The sequence below is a fragment of the Rhinatrema bivittatum genome, chromosome 3 (assembly GCF_901001135.1).
Source record: "Rhinatrema bivittatum chromosome 3, aRhiBiv1.1, whole genome shotgun sequence".
In the NCBI taxonomy this organism is placed as follows: domain Eukaryota; kingdom Metazoa; phylum Chordata; class Amphibia; order Gymnophiona; family Rhinatrematidae; genus Rhinatrema; species Rhinatrema bivittatum.
Window position 1 is genome coordinate 500,951,734 of NC_042617.1, and position 16,707 is coordinate 500,968,440.

At 41.3% G+C, this 16,707-nt stretch overlaps 1 protein-coding gene across 1 annotated transcript in view; it reads left to right on the forward strand.

Annotated features, from left to right (window-relative positions):
* Nucleotides 1-3,669, forward strand: part of EFHC1 (EF-hand domain containing 1) — a 176,989-nt gene extending 173,320 nt beyond the window's left edge. The window contains 1 exon segment of the mRNA XM_029596122.1: nucleotides 3,369-3,669. Within this exon segment, the coding sequence (XP_029451982.1) occupies nucleotides 3,369-3,440 (72 nt within the window). The 3' untranslated portion in view covers nucleotides 3,441-3,669.
* The last annotated feature ends 13,038 nt before the right edge of the window (nucleotides 3,670-16,707 follow it).

Genomic DNA, 16,707 nt, shown 5'->3' on the forward strand with positions numbered 1-16,707 from the left:
GCCCAGGTCTATCTCTAGGTCATCAAGACCCCTCTGGTTCTTCAGCCTGCACTCCCTGCAGTTTATCCAGACCCTCACCCAGTCAGTTTTTGGCTGTAATGAGTCTTATTCAGGTTTACAGCTGATAAAGAGCAGAAGTAAATATGCGCAGGTAACAGCCTTACGTGCACTACGTTCACCGGTTTTAAAATTGTCTAAGTATTAGCCATGCCCCAGAACGCCCCTGAGGCACCCCAAATTCACTCCTTTTTTACAAGTGTTCTGTTGCTCATGCACAAATATAAGAGTTGTGCACCCTCAGCCCATATACTCACATATATCGGCCTTTTTACATGAGCAACTTTTTTAAAATTTACCTCCCTATGTATAATTTTTTTTTTTAATCACTGTCACCTCATGGTTCTCAGTTCACTGCATGAGGCCTGCCATCCCCTCCCCATCATGCTGCTGTCATGCAGCTCCTGTCGGGCTAGCATTTCTGATACCAGCTATTTTTCAAGATCTCATACAAATCCTGAGAAGCATGAGCTGACAGAAATAGATAGTTGTACATAAAGCAAATGTTGCCACTATAAGTGCCTTCCTCAAAGAACTTTCATGATGACAGACATTTTTACATAACAGTTGTGCATCTCTGACTAGATGGTCCCAGGGTAGAGGGCTGAATGCGACATTACACTTTCACGTCCGGACTTGGGTACCCCAATGCTTAGCCCATTTTTTTAGGGCTTGGAAATATAACTCCTGGGACAGAGGGTGAGGCTGATGTTCACCAGCATGGTCCCAGAGCTGGGGTTTCCAGCTGAGTGGACCACCATGGATCTGGGAGATCCAAGTCCAGTAACCTGCACCCAGGTCTAGGACCACACAGGCACAGCATCATAGACTAACATTAGACTAGAAATGAGTTAACCCAGGAATTATATTTCTCCTGTTAAGGAAACATGAGTTAAGCTTTCAGGGCATTAATGCACCTTCCTGCATAGTGAAGTAATAGCTAATGCCTTAATTATATGGGATTTACATGGAAGTACACAAAATTGGGAACACATTTTTTTAGCTAAAATCCTTATTAAATCATGAGTACATGCACAAACACGAATACACCAATGGGAGTAAACGTGCACGTAGCCTAGCACATTTTATTACATCGCCTCTGAATAGACAAAAGGTAAAAAGCTCCAGCTGAAATAGCTCTCTGGGGCATGAGTCTGTCTTAACAGTGCACGCTGGGCAGATACCTGCAGTCAGGATCAGATTGATCAGTTTTCACAGTTGTATGGAAAACTGAAAAAATACTCATCTGCACGCTTACTAGTAATACATCATTTTCTGCTATGTTTAGATAGGAAATAAAAGGACAAGATGACTTTCGGCACAGATTAATGGAGAGGTTCGGCATACCCAAAGATCAAAATTAGAGAGTTATAACTGTAGCCTTAAAACATCTGTACAAGTATCCTATTTTCATATCTTTTGGATCTGGTTCCAACATTTTATTCTGACACATCCTTTTGTAAATGAGGATTTTCATGCTAGAAGAAAATGGATAAGACAAATTTAATTGACTGATTCAGACTTTTCTATCACATAAAATACCTCTACACAGGAGATGTGCATCTTATAAAAGATTTGAATCAGATACATTAAGGGGTAGATTTTAAAAGGAGCATGCGCACATGGACATGCCGATTTTATAACATGCACGTGAATGTTATAAAATCAGATGGCCACGTGCAAAGGGAGGTTGAATGTTTGCTAACTACGTGTGGCAACGCAATCAAGCCTCCCCTAGTTCCCTCCAATTAAGGAGCGGACTGGGAGGGAACTTCCCTACCCCCCCCCCACCTAAACTCCCTCCCTCTTCCCTTTTCCTCCCCACCTCCTAAATAACTATCAACTAACATTTTTTTGGTTTTATTTCTTACTGTTCCCCTGGAGCAGAAATAGTTTGCACACGCCGGCCAGCTGCCGGCGCGCGCTTCCCTGGGACAGCAGCTAATGACCACTATCCCGCCCAGACCATGCCCCCCAGCCCGCCTCTTTTTCAGGGACCAGCCCTTGTGTGCGTATTGGGACTTGCACACAGGGCCCAACCTCGCACGTAAGTCCCAATTTTTATGTGCGCGGCCATTTTAAAATTCGGCCTTATGTATAGTACACTATGGGGCGGATTTTAAAAGCCCTGCTCGCGTAAATCCGCCCGGATTTACGCGAGCAGGGCCTTGCGCGCCGGTGCGCCTATGTTCCATAGGCCTACCGGCGCGCGCAGAGCCCCGGGACTCGCAGAAGTCCTGGGGTTTTTCGAGGGGGGCGTGTCGGATCGGCGCGGTGTTTCGGGGGCGGGCCTGAGGGGCGTGGTTTCGGCCCGGGGCGGTCCAGGGGCGTGGCCACGCCCTCCGGAACTGCCCCCAGGTCGCGTCTCTGCGCGCTAGCGGCCCGCTGGCGCGCGGGGATTTACGTCTCCCTCCGGGAGGCGTAAATCCCCCGACAAAGGGGGGTCTAGATAGGGCCGGGGGGGTGGGTTAGATAGAGGAAGGGAGGGGAAGGGGAAGGGGAGGGCGAAAGCGAGTTCCCTCCGAGGCTGCTCCGATTTCGGAGTGGCCTTGGAGGGAACGGTGGCAGGCTGCTCGGCACGCGCCGGCTACACGACATCGGCAGCCTTGCGCGCACCGGTCCTGGATTTTAGCTGATACGCGCGGCTACGCGCGTATCTACTAAAATCAAGCGTACTTTTGTTTGCGCCTGGTGCGCCAACAAAAATACGCGAAGGCGCACTTTCTTAAAATCTACCTCTATATGTATCCACCTTCTGCTACTTCTCAAGCCACCATTTTCCACTGTACCCTTTCTAAATTCCAGTCCTATGGTAATATCTGTAAGATTTAAATGGTCTAGTTTCAAAATCATGTAAGTAGTTCATATTTAGTGATGATTGGGTTAAGAAATATTAATTGCCAGAATGAGCATCATCTAAATCATTGCTGGGAGAGAATTATGGCTGGTCAAAGACTAAAAGGAAAATCTGAGAGCTATGTCAGGGGTAGGAAAGTAACTCTTTGGGACAGGTACTAGCAGATATTTCCTGAACTTTCATTGTCTGCAATAATCGGTAAGTTCCATTTAAATGTGAACGTTCCATTAGGTGTACCATATGTATTATGATGCAACTGTTTAGGCATTGACATCCCTTGCAGCACTTACCCAAAGTACTGTTTTTGACCATAAATTTTACTATTGCCTTTCTAATTTACTCTAAAAATACTAGTCGAAGACAGCATAATGTGCTAGTTATATTATAGTAGAGCTCCCAGATACACACTACTAGTTCTTACATGCTCCTTTCTTTGTTTCTTTTTTTTTTCCAGCTGATCAGACTATCCTCTGATGATGCTAACAGGATTTGTTATAATAATTTTATCAAAGCTTTGACATACTGAGCTGCTAGCCAAGGTGCCCAAGAAGCAAAATGCTGAACAACTGATTTGAAGAAATACTACAAACAGTTAAGCAAGAGCTTTTTGGAAAAAAAAATGAATTTGTTTCATTATAAATAGTGGTAGCTAAGGACAACTGATGGAGTCCTTCTTACTGATGTATTGAGATTTGTTATTAAAGTGTTGATAACTAGATATCCAATAAACAGAGATATTGTTTTGGTGAATGGTACATTTCTTTGATGATCTTGTATGTTTGAGGCTCATGTCACAGAAAACAAAAGAATAAGAAGCACATGGACAAGCTTATCAACAGGTGAATTTAATGCTAAAGTGGAATGCCAAAAATGATAAGGACACATTGTGGGTCCATTTGGACTAGGAGAAAGAAATACAGGAGAAAAGCTAATAGCTTTTTGTTGCACACAACAGCCTGATTTAAAAAAAAAATATTTCTCACAGGACAAGCAGGATGGTAGTCCTCACATATGGGTAACATCACAGGATGGAGCCCTGTACGGAAAACTTTTCTGTCACAGTTTCTACAAAGCTTTGACTGACACTGGCCCACTGAGTGCACTGAGCATGCTCAGGCTGCAATTATCCCTGTGAGCCACAGGTGTCTCCCTCAGTCTTCTTTTTTCCGCACGGAAATACTTAAACTTTTACTTCACAAACACTTTTCCCTGCATGGGTCTCCCTTCGCGTACGTTTTTCGACACTCAGTGAGTACTATGCCCTGTTTTTTCAGTTGGTTCCTGTCACCTCCCTGGCCTGCCAACCGACTGCAGCCTTCCCTCTCCCTGTGTTCTCAGTTAGCCACACATAGCCTGCGAGTGTCGCTTTGTGACACTGCCTGGTTATTAGCGCTAGTGGGACAGGGACTTCCATGGTTTCTGTTGCCGCCAGGGCCCCTGTCGTTTCAGGTCCTTCGATTTCCTTGGTACCCTCGCACAGTTGCTAATGTCGGTACCCCCTTCAGACCGTCCTGGACTCTTAGATACTATCGATACCCCTCCCCCCTCAGTACTCTGATGCCATCCATGTTTTTTCATCCATGGCACTGATTTTTCCTTGGGTTTCATCGGTGCCATCATTGCCCGGATGGATGCCATCGACATACACCTTGTCTCGTCGCTACCATCCATGTTTGGGTCGTTGCCACCATCGCCCGGGGCACTTCCCTCGATGCCAGGATCATTTCCATTGATGCCATCCTTTATTTTATGGATGCCATCGTTGCCCAGGTCCTTTCCATCGATGGGCATCAATGCCAGGTCCTTTCCATTGATGGGCATCGATGCCAGGTCGATTCCATCAATGGGCATCCATGCCAATGCCAATTCCATGGCTGGCATAGATGCAAATGTCAATTCCATGGGTGGCATCGATGCCAAAGTGGATTCCATTGATGTCAATGTCAATTCCATCGATGGTGTCCATGCCAACATAGATTCCGTTGGTGCCATCGATGCCCATGGCCTGTCAATCACAGGTCTTAAAAACCTCCAACCTCTAATTATCTAAATTTTATTTCTCAATTTTATATTAATACTTTTATTGAATTTATAAATATATATTTATTTTTTATATTTTCTTAAAAATTAGTCATTTATGCTCAAGCTATGCTCTCATTATTTAAAGATCATAGCAAATTTTTCTAATGATCAATTTTTCGGCACATTCTTAACCATGTCTTGTTCCATCTGCCTAGGAGTATAATAACCTGTTCCCATTATACAGCTGCTACGTTCCAAATTACACGCCAAGATATAGAATCTCAGATTAGCTAGGCCTATCCCTCCAACATGCCATTTTCTTATCAACTTATTTAACACAATCCTCAGCTTTTTCCAACGCCACCAAAATTGGCGAATTAGAGTTTCAAACCCTTGTTATGTCCCTATTAGTGAGAAGTGGTTGAAACTTTTACAACCATTTAAGAAAAACTGTCATTTGAAACAAGTTTATGTGGCCAGCTAAAGACTGTGGGAGGTCCATCCATCCTTGTAATATTTTCTTAGTGGAGTCATAAAGCAATTTATAGTTTTCCTCATGTATTTTAGATGGGTCATTAAGTAACTGAATCCCTAAATACTTATTTGAATCCAATGCCCATCGCATCAGAAACTTTGGACCCCACATTTTAAGAACCTCCTTCTTTTCTAAATTTAAAGTTAAACCTGCAGTATCCCCGTAAACTTTAAATTTCTCTAATAAAGTCTGTAACAAAGACTTTGGGTTTGTTATATGTACCCGGATATCATCAGCAAAGACTGCTACTTTGAATACGGACCCAGCCGGCCTGGTTATAGGAATTCCTTCAGTCATGGGGTGATTGTGTATTTTTTCTAAAAGAGGTTCAAGAGATAAACAGTAATAGGGACAAAGGGCACCCTTACCTCATACCTCTCTATATCTCCAAAACTTCACAATGTATATTATTAACCCAACTAACAGCCTTAGGGTCATTGTACCTGAAGACTGGAAGGTGGCCAATGTAACCCCAATATTTAAAAAGGACTCCAGGGAGATTCAAGAAACTATAGATTGGTCAGCCTGACTTCAGTGCCGGGAAAAATTGTGGGTGGCATGTGTGCACTAAGAATCGGGCGCTGAAAAGTCAGCGCCTGCTTACCGCAAATTTTATTGCATCGGCCTCTTGATAATTAGGGGTGTTCCTTGGAAAAATTCATTTTTTTTTTTTTTAAATTTAAAAGGAAAAAAGAAAAGGAAAAATAAAATGACTGTTCCTCAAGAGTAGTGCCTGCCCAAACTATAAAAATTAATTGCCTTGCCTCCTGAAACTTGAACCCCCCTTTTACCCTAGCTGTGCATTTAAATGGGGCAGCAGTGCCTTGGGTCAGCCTGCACCATTTAGAAAACAGAAGAGTGACTGGGGATCCTGCCTGCAATGGGGACACTGGCAACATGGTTAAATTAAGGGGAAGACTGGGAAGACCCACAGGGGCAAGTGAGAGACAGCCCAGTTGTGGGGGCTATTTATATATTTGTTTTTAAATCGGGTGGCTGGGTTTTAGAAAATGGCAGAAACAAAATTCCAAGATGTTTGTTTTATGTATTTAAAATACTTATATTCTACCTATAATAACTAGGCCATGATAAGTGGATAACACCTGTTAATATAAAATATAATATAAAACCAAAACAATGGACATAATAATAAAAACATAAACAAGAACTTAACCAAGAGTCAGAAATTCCATCATTATTCAGAGCTATATACAGCTCAGGATAGTGATGCTGATAAAATGAGGGAATATGTTGCATCTCTTAACCTACCTAGATTAACCACAGACTAGAAACAAACTTATAAGAAATTCAGATTGTAATTTGGCAGGCACAACTAATGAAAGCTCCAGGGCCTGATGGCTTACCGGCAGGCTGTTATAAAATTCTGGAGCTTCAACTTCCTATGCTACTTTGTAAGATGATTGAGGCCTTCATAGCTAAGGGACACTTTTTTCTAGCTCCCAACCAAGCAGATATTATGGTCCTTCTGAAGTCAGGCAAATATCCAGTTTTGCCAGATTCATATCGGCCAATTTCTTTAATAAATTTTGATAGAAACTTATGGAAAAATTTTAGCAGACCGATTGGCAAATTTTCTTCCTGATGATATTCAAGATAATCAAGTGGGTTTTAGTAAAGGTCGACATATTTCATAAAATGTATGAAGAGTAGTGGCATCTATGGAAGCTGGTCGAAGAGACCAAATTCCATCTCTTCTCTTTAGATTTGACGCAGCCAAGGCTTTTGACAAAGTTGGCCATTTATGTTGAAATGTTAAAGCTTTATGGCTCGCGCAACCCCCTAATTTGCTTATTGCATGGCGCCCCCCCCCTTTTTGCATTTGGAGTGAATGAGTAATAGCCCCATTCACATGTATTCGCATGTATTGCGCACTAACTCATTCACTCCGCGTCAGATGTGCGTTAAATAGGCATCCAACAGCGGGTTAAACAGTGCGCTCGGCTGAGCGCACTGTATTGATTCGGTCCCTAAGTGCCTGAAAGCAGAGGCTGAGAGTCTAAGAGGGGGAGATGGTAGGCTGCCACATCCCAGATATTGAGAGAATGGTGCTATTCACACCCTGATCCATGGCTGACTAGTATTGCAAGGAGGAGCTAGGGAGCTGCCACAGCAAGGGCTGGATAAACACTAGTGGAGGTGGGCAGCTCCAGAGGAAAGCCTTGATACCCCTTGAAGCTTGCCAGTTGGGATGTCAGCCTTAAGACATGCTAATCCACAGTTTGAATTACAATAAATAACTTCCAACATCACAGATATTAAAAGTGACAATTAATAGCAGTTATCTTTGTCTTTTTCCCACATTATGATGCCCTCTCCTGACCTCTTCCCATTTCCTTTCTCTTCTATAAATTTTTCCTTCTCTCCCACTTGACATTTATTACCTGTCACTTCTCCCTCTCTCTCTCTCTTCATTCTGCATTCCTTGCATCAGTCAGCACTTCAACCCTCCTGTTTTGGAGCTCATGCTTTTATCTCCCATCTTATTCCTCCATGACCCCATCAGCTTTCTTGGTTGTCTCCAAAAGGATAGATATAATGGGTTCTGATATAATAATGCACTATAAATAGGATAATCACTGCCAGCGAAAAAAGAACCTGCCCTCTGGGGGCTGTGCTGGAATTTTACATAATTCATATGCGTTTTAAAAGAAAAGCAAACAGCTAAATATACACATTTTGGCTCATCCTTAATCCACACAGGTGGGACTCAGTATAGGTGGCAAGATACAAAAAGATACACATTAGCTTCCCCATTGCATGATATAGAACTTGTCAGCATATTTTCAGACTCATTTGTAAGGAGCAATGCCAGTACTAACACCAACAAAGATTTGCACACTACAAATTAAAAAGATTAACAAGTTAATATAACATTTAGTAGTTTGTGTGATGCACATATGCCATACTTATTTTTGTATTGTTATGCAAACACCTGCTAGTTTGCACTTTACATACAATGTGACAAAAATGTGTTTTTATTTTTAAAGATCATATGGGGAGAAAATAAAATTCTGAAGTAACAATCTAAGCATGAAATATGGAGACAAAAAACAATCTCTAGATTGTATATAAACACTGAAACATACATTTTCTTTTGTTTTTCTGTTCAGATGTGGGCCATTTGATGAATGGTTAAACTGAAAAAAACAAAGTTAACCCATCCACACAAGCACTCACTCACTACTGCACAATTCTAAATTTACCTTCATAAATGGACATTCCCCACCTCAAGCAAGCACATTTTGACAACTGCACTCATTTCCACATTCAATGAGCAATTTATTTTTAAAGCCCTTCTTTTTCAGAATACGACCAATTTGTGTTTTTATAAGCAATTATCACGTGGGATCTAACTACAGCACCATCTAAAACTTTCCGTCATTAGCTGTTAACCAGCAACAAGAACAGACTTCACAGACCTCTAGAAAGCACCCATCCTGAAATTAAGTTAAGTTTCATTACTTACAGCAAGTGTGTGGGATATGCCTTCAGGTGGTGTCCTGCTTAGGCTACACTCAAGATCAATGGGTCAAGAAATATAAACTGGAACGTGGACATTTAGCAAAAGATTTCAAGAAAAAAATGCACAAAAAATAACCACCGTAAATGAAGAGCCCAATCAATTTTATTGTCTAAAATATAAAACACTGAAAATGAAGAGCCCTGTCAATTTTGTACCAAAATGAGAATGGGGCATCATAATTGTCTTAAAGTCTTCATTTAACATGGCTAGGTTCCTCATGCTGCAAATCAGTCTGTAGCGATGATGTATACAGTCTGTGGATCTTTTATCATCCATTGGTTTCAATGAAAATGAAACAGATTAAATCGGCTAACGACTGAAACAAGGTGGTGTTCCTGTAAGATGTCCATGCCTTTTCTCGACATGGAATAGACATCATACTCCACAAGGTGATATGTACAACTTCATTAGTTTCCTTCAATGCCTTCCTCACTAAAACAAAAAATAGTTGAATACGTTTTTGTTTTTTTAATACACTTAAAACCACAAACATGGAATTCTACATGTCCCAGGAAAGCATATTCCCCCAACTGGACCATCTGGCATTGTATATTGTGATGGTTACAGTTAGCAAGAATCTACTGGCTCTCAATCAGACAAGCCTTGCCAAGCTGAAAAGTGAGGGGAGATTATTCAATTCGACATCCATTACCAACCCATGTTACAAAATGTTTTCAGTTTACAGTCATTTCATATTTTACAGCATAAAATCTGATGGGTACATGCATTTATGCGATCACACACGATCAACTGAGTACATACCTAGTGAAAAACATAGAAACATGAGGGCAGAAAAAGCCAATACGGCCTATCTAGTCTGCCCATACACATAACTGAATTCCCAAAGGCACTATATAGAGAGAACACAAAAGTATCAACTAATTTAACTGACAACATTCATAGCATGTTGCATAAGCATTTCATAACTGTAACAGAACGGGCATGACAACGGACAATTCCAGAACGTTTATTGCACAACCCAGGGTTCAAAGACCAACAAGGCAGGTCTGAAACTCAGTTTAAGCACCAAAAGTGAACCAGATCTAAAGCATATCACTGTCTGTCTATCAGACAGCCCCATAAATGAGTTTAGCTTTGTAATTTCCATAACTTGAGGCTGCATGAACATGGGGCTTAAGAAAGGAAAAAATGTGATTTGATTTCTAATTGAACTGAAGTAACTGTAAGATGGAACTAATAATGACAGCATGAACTCTACAGCTATCTGTCCCATTTAGCTCTGGAAGCCTGCTGGAAGAAAATTGTTAATATCTATACTAAATTTTCTATGTATAAAAATACAAAATACATCCTAAAAAAAAAAAAAATAAGGGTACAAAAATGAGGAAATATTTGTACAGGAACGTTCCCTTTTTACAAGTAGCTCTATAACATGTATATATGTATAATGTACACTTCCCTATTATACACACACACAGATATATAGATATCCATAAGATATATGAACAGCAAACAAAACCATAAATGGCAATATAAGGCACTTGTTATTACACAAAGTACAACACACTAGCTAAGAAATGACAGATTGTGCAAGAAAAAAAAGTTGTGCTTATGCAGAGCACTTTTATAGTATCCCGTTTTTTTGTTTTTGTAAGATTTAGAACGGATGGTTGTAGCACATAGGCTGTCTTTTCAGAGGCCTAAGCTCCAGCAGTTAGAAAAAAGGACAGCTGTGCCTGGAAGAGGGCAACATCGCCATGCAGAAGCACCGCTGGATAACCCTTTTCCCAGGTGAACACTGCACAATTGCAATTAGGAGAGTAACCTCAAACTTGCTTCTCCAGAAAGGAAAAGAAATATCTCAGTACAGGAGCCAAGGGAAATTAATCATTATAGTTGAAAACTAACATTCCCCATGAAATCAGAAGGAAGAGTTATTTATTCGAGCACAAGTGAAAAATTCCTGGTGCGATATTCAAGAATGAATGAAAGCATAAAGGGATATCAAAGCAAAATCCGTATCATACTGGTTCAACAACTGCGGTTTCACGCTCAATATTCTAACTGCACACTTAGAGGAATTTTGAAAGCCTGGCGCACCTATCGCTTGGGGGATGTGCGCACATTGGGCTTGTGTGCAGCAACTGACTTTTAAAAACCACCCAGATGCATGCACATCTCACTTGATTTGAAAAAGGGGCGTGGTGTGGGCATGGTCATTGCCAAGAGATGTGCATGCAATCCTTATGCGCCCTAGCATGCTCCCAGGTCCTCTGCCACATAACTTTATTTCTGCTATGGAGATGTAACTGTAAAAAACAAACACCCAGCCATTTCAGAGGGGTTTAAAAGGTCTGGGGTAATTGGGGGGCCTTCAGACTATTAAAAGCAGGGGGGTATTGGGGGACTTTGTTCAACACTGGGCAAACTGGTGGATAAACTGGTCATGGTGTGGACACACGCCAGTTTTAAAATATCCTCCTCTGGTAGAACCCTTTACGCGCCTGGGCATGTGTGCAATTAAAATTGTGCGCAAATGTGCGAGTGCCTAAGCTATTTTATAATATGTGGGCGGACGTGTGCGCACATTATAAAATGGCCATGTATCCGGGTGTATGCTGACATACATGTGCCAAAGTGCGCCCATGCGCTGGTTTGAAAGTTACCGTCCCTGGGCTTAAGTCCACACACACAAAGTATGCATTTTCAAAAACTAATTTACGTGCGTAAGCTTTGAAACTTAGTGGGACTGCATGTACCACAGTGCAGCATAAATGTGCGCATTTACACTTGCAAGGGAGCAGATATGTTTACACAAATGTTTATGAGCATACTTTTTAAATCAAAGTATGCGGGTAAATGGTTTCCCCATCCAAACTCTGACCCCTGGAATGCCTCTTTGCAGTACTTGGAAGTAAAATGCACAAAATCACTTCCATGCGTATTATTAGTACACGAGCCCTGGGGTAATTTTCAAAAAGCTCATTTATGTACTTAAATGCTTTGGAAAGTTACCCCCTTAAAATGCTAAATCTGTAATCATATAAAGGTGAATTTTAAAAGCCCAGTGTGCCCCAAAACCAGATACACGAATATGTGAGGTTGGAACGTACCGAGTGGATTTTAAAATGCGTCCACATACAGCCATTATCTCCTGCTACGCACACAAATGAAAAGTTCCAAAAAAAGGGCGGGGTGTGGGCATTCTTGGATTTCATCTTCAAATTTGCTCACGCCAGGGTCCTCTGCCATGTAACTAGTTCTGCTATGGGGAACGTATAACTAATAAAATAAAGAAATATAGATAGATGAGCAAGGTTTTAAGGTTTAAAGATAGGGGCTAACAGGGGAAACAGGAGGCTATTAAGTTAGGGGGTTTGGAAGTCCTATCCCTTATCTGGATGAACTGAATGAACTGGGAAAACTGGAAATGGGGTAGGAGCATGTGCAAGCCCCCACTTACGTGGTAGAAACGGTATTTCAGCACACATGCATGCTCACTTAAATTGTGAGCACAAGTACGCGCTGTCAGTCTATTTTATAGTATACATGTACATACCAGTGTATGTTATAAAATGGCCGCGTCCCTGGGCATAGGCCGAATGTGCGCACATGTGCGCCCGCACGCCTATTTAAAAGTTACCATCATAGCTTTTTTAAAAAGATCCTTTAAAAATCACCAAAATTAAACAGAAAAATTAAAAATACAGCACCCAATAGCAGCAACAGTTCTGGTATCCTCAGCTGCCATCCAGAAAGCCCAGTTAAAGATAGGTTTTGGCCCATTTATGCTTTATTTCTGGAGTGGCAAAGGATATTACAATGAGAATTCATGTGGTAGAAACTCAAGGTACAGTGGGCTGCAGAAAGCTAATTCCATGCAAATAGACCGGGAGGTCAAAAAAAAAAAAGGGGGGGGGAGGGGTTGCTAAATGTAAAAACCACACTTATCACACACTCATAGGCATTTGCATGACATTTAAACATCAACAGGCTGATGCAATAAGACGCGCGCTCAAAACGGCTCATATTTAACACCCGTTTCTAACAGCCCCCGTGCTGTCCAATGCAGTATTTAAATGAGAGGGAAATCAAAGCAGCATAAAAAAGGGCACGCTAAAGGAGAATTAGGTGTTTCTGGTGCTCAAAAGGAGTTTATTGCATCAGGCACCCACAACTGCAACAAGTGTTCAATACGAGGGTCCAATTTGATCACGCTTCTTTTTGCTTATTTTGCTGAGGTGCTGATTTCAATGCTGACGTTTATTATATCCGGTGCCCATTGCTACAGGCATCTAAAATGCGAAATCTATAAAGTGTGCTTTTTGAGCAAATCAATATACATGCATTTTTCTCCACCGCAAGCAGTAAATTCAAGAATCAGGATGATACTGGACACATTTATCGCAACACAGCAGACCATATTTTCTAATGTTTCTCATGAACCCTTGACTGTGAGTTAACTTTACTCCACCTCCTGAACTGGAGTTAAATTTACCACATTAAAAAATGTGCGCTGGGTGCTCAGCCTTTGAGCGCATTTTCCTGTATCGAGCATGATGCTACGAGTCACGGGTTTGTCAGGGTCGTGCATTTTGGATATGCTAATCTTTCTGCATCAGACACTATTCTTGTGTGCCCAATGTGCTAGGCTGGGTGCACCTTACTGCATTGGCCTACAAATTTGAACTAAAAAGAGAGAGACCGAGGAAATGAAAGGGAAGAGCGAGGCCAGCAAAGGAGGATCAAGAAAGAAAATAAGACCAATGAAAGAAAGACAAGAGGATACAGAAACTGAGAGAGAGAGAATACTGAAGAGCTGAGGTCACTGCAGGGCTAAATGTACTGTGACAGCAGCTTTGCAACCTCTGTCTCCATCTGCTGGCAGGAAAGCATAGCCCATAAGTCCTGAGTTCATTTGGCTACACGCTAGAAAAAACAGGTTGTTGGGCCCGATCTTTGGCAGCTGATTATCAAACCTATAGCATCAACACTCAGCCCATATCTGTCCGGATGGGGAATTATTAGTTGGGACTTTCTCTAGAAAAATAGTGTTTCCTTTTAATGTTACCATGAGATAAAAGCAACAGCATGGGAGACACCTCAGAGGTAGAGACAGTGACACCCCCCCCCCCCCCCCCAAAACTCAAATTGGTCAGCCTGACATTACCACTGCATGTCAGTTGCCAAAGCTATTCATTATACTAAGCTCATATGTAAAAGCTGATGATTAAAAGGACTACATGAGCCAGAAAGCCTTTTGGGGGATATGATCACAGCAGACTTCCAGCTTGACCTTATTTTGCCTTCCATCCCAAATTACTCCTTTTCTTTCACCCTCTTAAATGATGAGTGAAGTTTTACTCTTGTTCTGAGCCAGGAGTTAAATTTCCCATGTTAAAACAAAAAAGCGGTTTTTGTGTGCCTCCCTGCATTGCAGGGCAATAACTAATGAACTCATTAGTATTGGATTTGCATTTACATTCACTCCAATGTGTGGGCGTCTTTTGCGGTCTGTGTGGATCTGCTGACTTTTTTTCGGGGGGGGGGGGAGGGGTCGAATGTTTGCTACCCACTGTATTTAATGTTTGGGTACCTGCCAGGTACTTATAACCTGGATTGGCCACTGTTGGTAACAGGATGCTGGGCTTGATGGACCCTGGGTCTGACTCAATATGGCAACTTCTTATGTTCATCCTAGCATGGGCTTTTCCATACAAAAAATCCTGTACCAGGGATAATTTTGCAATGAAAAATGTGTGCTAAAAACATAGGTTACAACCCATGCTAGGACTGGCACACCTCATTGCCTTGGCCCCTAAACCTACTGCACTTGTTGAACCAGTATGATATCCTACTGGAATTTCTCATCTCCTATGATTTGGCACCATTTTAAAAAGGATTTTATTTTCATATCCCCTTATGCTTTGACTTAAAGTTAGTGGACTGGACATTCAAAATGAACACAAAGTCTAAACAAATGCATCCAAACATTCTATCACCGTTAATTGTCCTGCCTGATAATGCTCACAGGTTGCTAGTAAGGATAAAAAAAATCAAACAAACAAACCCTAGAGCTGCATCATAGCCCAAGACCTGACCCGGAATCAGAGTTTAAAATAGACCAGAATGAGTGCTAACATAAAAGACAGCACAAGCTTATACAGCACCTGGAAAGATGAAACATAGGATTTCTGGGGCAAGACAATCTCACAGATAGTGTGTATGCTAGTAAAAGTGATCTTTAGAAATAGGTGACCTTTGAGGTAGATTTTTGTCATTGTTCCCCATCAAATGAAAGACAATATTCTTCCAGCACTTCATGTGCACTCAAGCTGCTTTTTCTAATTAGATGTCCTGCAGTCTTTGGTTATCTCAGTGTATGGCACAACCAACCACTAAGATTGCACGCAAACGCACGCTTTTGAACAAATTGTGCCAACTCAAAATTACACACTACTACCCTCATTTTATAAAAAGGTTCTATAATTTCAACTCAGAAATCGCCTCGCATTGTCCGCGTGGAACTCCTCAATATGACTCCCAACTCAAGCTCTCCAGCTCCTCATGTGGTAAGCACTGCTGACATAACACTCACAGTACCTGGGAGAGGACAGGACTCTTGCAACTAATGTCCAGCTTCAGAACCTTGAAAGTAGTTCTCAAGGGAACTGCATTGGGCTCTTCAGCAGTCATTCACTTTGATAACTTGGTGGAAATGCAGAAAGGAATGTGGGAGAAAACAGGGACAACTCCTTACAGGATGGCTCCTTCCTAGAAAAACCTCAGAAAAAGGGAAACAGCAGTGCGTCAAAGCTCAAGTCCCCTAGGTTCATGTTTTTGAAGGACTATTAGCCATATGGTGATAAACTTCCTCTCCAACTCACAATCACAAACAATTTTCAAAAGAAAACTCAAATTGCAAATGTTTTCTAGGGAATTCCCTAGCTGTTTCTTTTTTTGATTTGCACTTTGAACAAATTACATGAGCATGGATAGATGTGAACTGGTTGCCCTTCCTTTTTCAACAAGAGAGTCAAATAAGGCTGATGACAAAAAGTTTCCCAAAAATAAGTCCATGGGGTGAAAAAAATCTACAAGCTCAAACAAAAATAACCATTCCCTGTCTCCTAAAGAGAACAACTTTAAAAGCTTATGCCAAGAAAGATCTGTACCAAAATTATATGAGACCACAAATTAACTCAGCTTATATTAGGTTATCATTTCTGCTAGCAAACAAATGAGTACCCTACTGTTATGCTTTTATGGCTATATAATTTCACCCAGTGTTTGCCATTCAAACCAAAAATGCATGTATGAAAGGTAAACACGTAGACATTAATATAAATCCTTTTGGTCCCATTGTTCTAACAGAGCTGAGTTGCCAGATAGTTGGCTCTGTCAAGGGCAAAATCACCATGACTATTTCCTTTTCTCAGGGCTCATCACATCTCAAGGTTCATTGTTTATATTTATAGATTTGCTTTGTTAAATTCAAGTTATATGTATCAAATTTTTAGTTCAAAATTTTTTTGAGACCTAGAAAGGTAAGAAAAATGAAAATCTCTCTGGGGTTGTAATGTAAACTGCCTTTCGCACCCTAAAACTCAAAGTATTACTACTATAAACCAACAAAAGAGAAATCTAGAACATTTTTGTGAGGCTGAGTTCAGTGTTGCTGTATTAAAAAAAAACTCCCCAGGTTACCTTCTCAAATGAGGAAGGGGCCAT